Raw genomic sequence first — 8,651 nt, 5'->3', positions numbered from 1 at the left:
AGGCGGGCCAATCAGCACAGAGAAGCCTTCAATCAAGACAGTCGCGCTCCGATTGGCCAATGAAATTGAAGGCTCGGCCGTCCATACTCAGCTCTGATTGGCCTACAATCCAGGAACAGGCGTTAACTCCGGCATGGTTGTGGCAAGATGGCGTCCCTGGATCGGGTGAAGGTACTGGTGTTGGGAGACTCAGGTGAGCGGTTTAACCCAACTCTGGGGCTCCCGGCACTTTTGAGTTATTCGATAACCTTCCCGCTTCACTAGTCCGTCCCCTCCAACTAACTGGCTCCGGCCTGTGGCGGAAAGCCCTCTCAACCCTAAAGACTACACTTCCCAGAGGACTTTGCTCTGACGCAGCAGCGGCGTCGTGTGGGTGGGGGGCGTAGAGCCCCGGCCCTTCCTCGCCTTGGAAACTCTCCACGTTGGTCTCCTTGGCGACTAGCGTGTATTGTCAATTCCTTTGTTTTAAAAGATATGCTCACACTGAGTACTGTATTGGGCGTCGGGCAAAGGAGACAGAAGTTAGGACTATGCCCTCAAGAGATTTTGTTCCTTAAGGAGGTCAAACGGGCACTAAGAAGGATGACACTTGTCAACCGAGTAAAAATCACTACAATTTAAGCCTCAGATATTTATTTGGGCAATTAGAATTGCAGTTTGAGAGACACAGATTCAGATAGAAATCCAAAACATGTTCCGCTAGGGAGTAAAAGTCAGGGGCTTTTAAAGGCAAAGGGAGGTTGTATTACAAAGAGTTTTAATTGCAGTTGGAGGCAGAGAGCTAGTCTTGGCTAAACATTGACTGCTTATTGATTCTATCTTCAGAAAGTCCGCATCTTCAGTCTTTGCTACCTAGTTATCGATTCTCCTGCTGACTTCTCAAACAATTGCTTGTAAAACAATTGCAGTTTTGGCCCGGTCCAAAGGTTTGGCCCAGTCCAAGGTTCAAGACAGCAAAGCAGTTTTTCTGGAAAGGCAGCTCCAACTCTAATGGCTCCACTATAGTCAATTTTTACACACTGTTCCAAATGCGTTGCATGCATTAACTCATTTAATCCTGAGATCAGCCCTATTACCCTATTTTACAGGTGAGAAAAGTGAGGCAGAGAGATGTAAATGATAGAACCAAGTTGAACCCAGAGTCCCTGTACTTTATACTAAGCGATATTATGAAATGAGATATTGGGTGGTAGTCCTATTTTACTCTCAGCTGGGCTTCTTTATTTCTTTGTTCTCTTTAATCGTAATTGAAAGCCCATTATGTGCTAAGTTGTAAGAAATAGAGAAATTAAGATAAAGACGATATTATGAAGCTAAGCCCAATTTAATCCTAGTGTTAAAATTCTTTTGACACCTTGGACATTTGAGAACTAGAACTGAAGTCTGCATTTCTCCCTCCCCCCTCACTATCTTCTCTTTCTCACTATAACCTCCACTCCTATGCTCCTAAGAAATTGGAATAAATGCTAACTGTGCATTTCATAGATGTGCTTTTCTGGAGTTGACCTTTGAATGTGTGCTATGAGCAAAGACGTTGTGCCAGATGATTGGAAGTGGAGAGGACATACCCCAAAGAGCTTGAGAAGTAGCCTTAAAGAACTGAACAAAATTATTAGGGAGGGGAGAAGGTTAAGAACGTTTTCACGTTGCCTGAAGACTATTTGTATTGTGAAAAATTTTACAGAGAGCATTGTTTAATATTCCCTTAAGAAAGTTGCATTAGGAAATTCTATTAACCTAATCCAATTTGTGTCAATTCCAATTCTTTAGCTTGAAGTGGTGATGTTTATTTAATAAAATTACTCAGTTTTACGGATGAAGAAAGTAGTGGTAGTTTGAAGAGACTTGGCAAGAGTATCATCAAGTAGGATTTAGAACTGGAATCCAGAGCTAACATGGTTCTTTATGATATGTGAAGTGGGTGTTCTCACTCATTTATAATTCCCTTTTCCATTGCATCTAACGATCCCTCCATGTTACATATTGTTGGAACTAGTCGGTTTATTCTTTTTTTTCCTCCAAAAATACTTAAGTACCTATTACATAGCAGGCACTGTATTAGGTGCTGGGGTTATAACTGTGACATCAATGCATTACATAACAGAGTTGAATTGGCTGCTGCATTAAATGTAGAAAAGTGATCAGGCAATTAGTAAGCTTTTTTTTTCCCCATTATAGTTTAGTTATAAAACAGAAGTCGCAGCCATGCCCACCAGGAAAAGTGATTAATCTCGTCACACATTCAGTGATGTTAAGCTATGTGCCAAGTCAGTTACTGTCTTTTTATCAGTTCCCTTTTAACAGTGATTTGCTATCTGACAGGTTAGAATATACTTTTTACACTTCATCTGCCTTTGTATTCAAACTTAAAAGTTTACTTTTGAATAAAGGCTTATTTCCCTCATGAAATTTTGAGGATTTCACAAATATGTAAAGGAATGACTTGGGACTTAGAGATTTGTTTTTGTATCCCATAGAGATATTTGCTAATTTAGTTAGGAATCATGAAAGTGTCACTAATCCGCAAATACTGTTTTCTCTTTGTTCTTTCAGAGATAAGAGATGAGCATAACACATTACCAACAATTATATTTGGAGCTGGTATTTATTTCATTATATTGGGCCTTTGTCCCCCCAGCAAACCAAGTGCATTCTTTTGATCTAATTTAGTTCTAATGGTGAAAACATAGAATCAGAACCTCCCAAAATTCTTAAATAAATAAATAGTTAGCCATTGTTCCTGGTACTTCAGTTGTTCTTACTGTTTAGAGTTCATCCAGTGTTAGCTAACTCTTATCACCCAAAGTTAATTCATGGAGAGCTATACAGTATTACTGCATAAAGATGTTTACTCTGACACAGTTAAGCGTTACTAGAAGCTCAAGCCTTGCATCAAGCTGATAACTAAATGCCTAGATATATGTCTCCAACATAAACCTACATGCAAACACAAATATCAACAGTATGCCCTGACGGTCACAGATGGAATGCAGTAAATACAAAGACAAAGCTAAGTTTGAGTACACAAAAATCTTAAATGTCTGTATGTAAAAAAAGAAGACGAATAAAAGGGAGACCTGGGAAAATGTTTCATCAATTACAGGAGACGGCTAATATATGAGGAGGTTGTGTAAACTGATAGCACTAAAACCCAGTAGATAAATGGGCAGAGCACATGAATAGATAATTCATAAGAGAGAAAGACAAGTGATTAACAAAGATGATCATAATGTGTATCTTTACCAGAAGGTAGAGAAATGCAGACTAAAGCGAGATGTCCCTTTTTTTCTCTTATCAAATTAACAAAGATGAAAAAGCACCTACACAGTGCTGTTGAGGTACAACAAGACCTGCAGGCTTGTGTGTGTGTCTGGTGGCAGAGTAACCAGATGACAGCTGTCAATATATAGCAAGAGCTTTAAATGTGCACTTCCTTTTACATATTAATTTCACTTCTGGGAAGGTATACTAAGGAAATAATTTTAAACATTGAATAGAAATCTTTTCTTAGCATAGTAAAATTTCAGAACACCCTAAATATCTAATAATGAGGGAGTGGTTAAGTAAATTGTCATGTCAACTCTCTGAACTACAATGGAAACATTAAAAATGTTTAGGAGGGGGGCCGGCCCGGTGGCGCAAGCGGTTAAGTGCGCGCGTTCCGCTGCGGCGGCCCGGGGTTCGCTGGTTCGGATCCCCCGCGCGCACCGACGCACTGCTTGGCAAGCCATGCTGTGGCGGCGTCCCATATAAAGTGGAGGAAGATGGGCACAGATGTTAGCCCAGGGCCGTCTTCCTCAGCAAAAGAAGAGGAGGATTGGCGGATGTTAGCACAGGGCTGATCTCCTCACAAAAAAAAAAAAAAAATGTTTAGGAGGATTCTGTAGTAACATGGAAAATTTTAGTCACTAAATAAATACTAATTAAGGCCATGTTCTGAGTACTGGAGATAAAAAGATAAGTAAAACCCAGTCCCAATCCTCAGAGAACTTAAACAGAGTGAATAAAACCTATAAACAAACAAGTGCAATAATGTGTTTAAGTGCTCTGTAGAAAAATGTACAGGATACAGTGGAGACCCAGACAATGGTGGATGATGTGCTCAGTTCTACCTGTGTGGAGTCAGAAAAGACTTTGTAACTAGAATGTTGCTGAGTCTTGAAAATAATTCACCAGGCCAACAGAGGGGAAATGGAGGGGGGAAGATGGAAAGGATATTCCAAACAGAACCAGCTGTGTAAACAAAGGCTTATGTTTTATTGTTGCTAAGTACACCGTGTATATATTCACGGTCACAACCTGCTTACAGAAAAACCCTGCTTATGGAATTAAATAAACCTACTTGTTGACAACAGTGCTCTTCAGGTGATTTTTTCCTTCTTTTTTTAATACTTTCTAGATTATCTGTAAATATAACTTTTTATAATAAAAAATAAACATAAGTGATAGTTTCATACACACACAATGCACACAAAGGGATGGTCTAAATTTTGATACAACTAGTGATGCATCAAGATTCACCAATCATGCTTGTCATGATGGTATCTCAAAATGCTGTTAATTGAATGAGTGACTACACATGGATGTACAGGGAGAACTTGTTTCCTTTCCTCTTCATACAGATCTCAGAATGCTAGCCCTAGCATTAATAACTAGATTGCCCTCAATCCAGGAGCTCTAAAAGAAAATAAAATGCTGCCCTAAGATAAAGGGCCATGTTGTAGAAGAGGGAGTAGAGTTGTTCTCTTTTTCCACAGGGTAAGTCTGGGCCAAATGGTTGGCTCCCTTTTAAAAATCACTGTGTGGAAGAACTAAAGTGTCTTAAGTATGGAATTGTGAAATATGAGTCCCTGTTACTGACAATGTTCAAGCACAATGTGAAAGACTATCTAACAAGGTGCTGTGGTAGGGACTTCTGCCTTGGTGGTCAGGATAGAGGATGACCTCCAAGATCTGTTAATATTCTACAATTCTAAAATAGGCTAAATAGATGAAATCATTCGAAAGGAAAGGGATTAGTTCATATGAAATTCCCCTAGACTAGTACTCAAAGTGAGGCCCTTGGACCAGTAGCATCAGCATCACCTGGGAATTTGTTAGAAGTGCAATCTTTGAGCTCCAAGACAGGCCTGCTGAATCGGAGACTCTAGGGGCAGGACCCAGCATTCTGTGTTTTAATGAGCCCTCCAGGTGATTCTGATGCTAAATTTAAGAGAACCACTGTCCTCGACCATCTTCTCTTTATCAATAAAGCTTATTAAATGGTTGGTATGGTGAAATCCTTTAAACAACCATACTTTACATACCATTATTACTGCATATTCTCAGTCTTGTTTTTGCCATAATAGATTTCAGCATGTCTCTTATATGACCAGAGTTCTCATATCTTTTTCAGGGGTTGGGAAATCTTCACTAGTTCATCTTCTGTGCCAAAATCAAGTGCTGGGAAATCCATCATGGACTGTGGGCTGCTCAGTGGATGTCAGAGTACGTGTTTCTTATATTTTAGTTTTTTTGTAGTCATGTTAAAGATAACTCCTTCAAACTGCATGATCAAATTACAGTACTCTAGTCAAGACTAGGTAATAATAATGCCTGAGCTTTATTAAGCACCTATTCTGTGCTAGATACCATGCCAAATGCTTTACATGTCTTTGCTTATTTAATCTTTTTTGAATAGCTACAGAAACTAAGGCATAGAGGAGTAAAGTAACTTGACCAAATTAACTCAATGCGTAACAAGCGACGTCAAGATTTGATCCCCATTAGTCTGATTCCAGAGATTTCAATTTTAATTACTATGCTATATATCTAGAGTTCACTTAACATGTTCCATAAATAATTCTGCCTAAGCCTCTGCCACTGAGACAGCCAACTTTTGGCTAGAAATATAGTATAGAGGCAAAGGTCATCTGTTCCACTTCACATATAGGAGACACAGGTGCAGTTTCCATTGAATTAAGTATCTTCCCAGATATTGTTGGTGTTTGCTAATTCCAGCTCATCCTAAGTGTCTCTTCTGCTGGCATACCTCTCTCTGTTGAGCTAAGAAATAAATAGGGAAGGAATGGTAGGTAGCTAGATTGACAGTTATTTTCCTTCAGTTCTTTGAAGCTATTGTTCCAAGGTCTTTGACTTATATTGCTGCTAATTAGAAGTCTTCTGTCAGCCTAATTATTATTCATTTTTAAGGTAATTTCTTTTCTCTAGTTGCTTTTAAAAGGTTTTTTTTAATAGCGTCTTTGATGTTCTGTAGTTTCACTAATCTGTGTCTAGGTGTGGATTAGTTTTTAGTCATCCTATTCAGAAGTTGTTGTGCTTCTCATATCTGTCTTCATTTTTCACAATTTTCAGCCATTGTTTGTTGGTCTTCCCTCATTCCCTCTATCCTCTCCTTTTGAACTTCTGTTAGATTTTTGTCCTCTATATCTTTTTTTGTGTGTGTGAGGAAGATCAGCCCTGAGCTAACATCTGATACCAATCCTCCTCTTTTTGCTGAGGAAGACTGGCCCTGAGCTAACGTCCGTGCCCATCCTCTACTTTATATGGGATGCCGCCACAGCATGGCTCGACAAACAGTGTGTCAGTGCGCGCCCAGGATCCGAACCGGCAAACCCCGGGCCGCCACAGCAGAGGGCACGCACTTAACCACTTGTGCCACGGGGCCGGCCTTGTCCTCTATATCTATTAATTGCACTTTTATGTTTTCTATTCTTTATTTCTCCTTGGTGCCTTCTGGGTGATGTACTCATATGTGCCTTCCAGTTAACCAAAAATCTCTTCAACTATGTCTAATTTGCTTTTTAATATATCCACTCAGTTTTTCACTTTAGTAACTGTAATTTTTAATTTCTAGATGTTCCTTTTGGTTCTTTTTCAAATGTTGATAATTTTCAAAATATCTTGATCTTTCATTATGGTTTTACTTTTTATTTTAATCATTTTTAACATACTATTTTATGGTTTCTTTTGGATGGTTCTATTTTTTTCTGGGTGGGTTGTGGATGTTCTACTTGCTGTGTATGCTGACTCTACTTCATGAAAATGTGTGTTTGTATAGTTTGTAGTTCTTAAAGATGATCACATCTTCAACAGGATTTTTTTCCTCTTCCCTGTGGAAGTCCCATATGCTGTGTTGTGAAAGAACAGTGCCTTTTCATTTCTGTTGCTGCCAGAGCACTAGGGATTTCAGTGGTCCTTGTAATTTCTCAGCTAGGAGTTTCCATGCCATCTAGATAATGTAAATTCCCCCAATATCTGATTGAAGCATGGGCATGTGGTTTCCATTTCTTGTGGACCTTTTATCTACTCTCTACCACCCCTACCCAAGGGCCCCAATAGAAAGTTTTTCCTGCCTTCCTGAGCCGGTGGATAGAGTTTTTCCTACTCTCTTGCACTGACTGGGAAGCTCATCAAGGGTCCAGGTTTCATGAAGGGAGCTACAGTCTTGTCTTTGTCACTCACCCACATATACAGAGAACAAATCTCTATTCCTGGATGGGCACTAAAACTCCAGGGACCAGCCCCTGAAGCTATATCTGAATCTGGGTCAGTTCCCACTTCTCACTCTGATTTTAAGTTTTGTCTTCTTTTCTAGCATCTGGGGATTTTCCTTTCTTGAGCTTGTCCTCTTTATTTTTAAAAATATTTTTATGGCATTTCTATGAATTTGAAGTCAGTGTCATTTCAGCCTGCTATGTTCCCAAATTCTTAGATATAGAAAAAAAACAAATTCCAGATAATGAGTTCAGTGGCAACTTTCTGTAAGTTTGGGACACCCAGTAGCAAGTTCTTCACAAGTTTCTCTTTGGACTTTTCTAGCTCCCTTTAAACTCCCACCTCCTGAGTCGATCCCCGTCTTGCCTTTTGCTTCTTAAAGAGTGACTGCAGACTAATCAGTTTACTTCTCTGAGCCTTAGTATGTCATCCACAAAATAGAGGTAAATAACGCCTGCTTTATCTAGCCTGCAGGTTTGTTGGGAGGATCAGAGAAACTTAATAGATGTGAAGTTAAGGTATAGTACTTTATAAGTTGAAGTTGAAATTGAACTGAAATTGTTCAATTTTCTGCCCCCCTCTTTACCCCTGCCCTGCCCCTCTTATCCCCCACCCAGAGCCCAGTCTGCTCATGTAATTTACCTTTTGTCATGTTTTTTTTCTTTCCTTTTCTTATTGAATTGTCTAAATCTCCAGTACAATGTTGAATAGAAGTGGTGAAAATGGGCATCCTTGTCTCATTCCCAATCTCGGAAAATTTTCAACGTAATACCATTAGGTATGGTGTTTGCTGTAGGATTTTTTGTAGATATGCTTTATCAGGTTAAAGAAATTCCCTTCTGTTCCTATTTTGATGAGAATTTGTATCATGAGCCAGCGTTGGATTTTATCCGTTGTTTTTTCATGATAATTGTAATGTTCCTGCTTTATTTTGTTACTATGATCAATTATGTTGATTGACTTTTAAATGTTAAACCAACTTTGCATTCTTGGAATAAATCCAGCTTGGTCTTGATGTATTGGTCTTTTCGTATATCGCTAGATTCAGTTTGCTAATATTTTTTAAAATATTTGCATCTAAATTCATGAGACAGATTGGCCTATCATTTTCCTTTCTTATAATCTTCCTGTGGGGTTTTGATATCAGGATTATT

General features: G+C 39.1%; 1 protein-coding gene across 2 annotated transcripts in view; it reads left to right on the top strand.

Annotated features, from left to right (window-relative positions):
* Positions 1-44: 44 nt before the first annotated feature.
* Positions 45-8,651, top strand: part of RABL3 (RAB, member of RAS oncogene family like 3) — a 38,479-nt gene continuing 29,872 nt past the window's right edge. The window contains exons 1-2 of one of the 2 annotated variants that reach the window (XM_087439667.1): positions 45-193; positions 5,396-5,487. In XM_087439667.1, the coding sequence (XP_087295793.1) occupies positions 60-193; positions 5,396-5,487 (226 nt within the window). In that variant the 5' untranslated portion in view covers positions 45-59. The remainder of the gene's footprint in view (positions 194-5,395; positions 5,488-8,651) is intronic. The other variant, XM_004436524.3, reaches the window with a different exon arrangement.

The sequence above is a fragment of the Ceratotherium simum genome, chromosome 15 (genome assembly GCF_057802395.1).
Source record: "Ceratotherium simum simum isolate JZ-2026a chromosome 15, ASM5780239v1, whole genome shotgun sequence".
Taxonomy (NCBI): Eukaryota; Metazoa; Chordata; class Mammalia; order Perissodactyla; family Rhinocerotidae; genus Ceratotherium; species Ceratotherium simum.
Note: the sequence above shows the minus strand (reverse complement) of the source record. Positions and strands in the feature narration are given on the sequence as shown.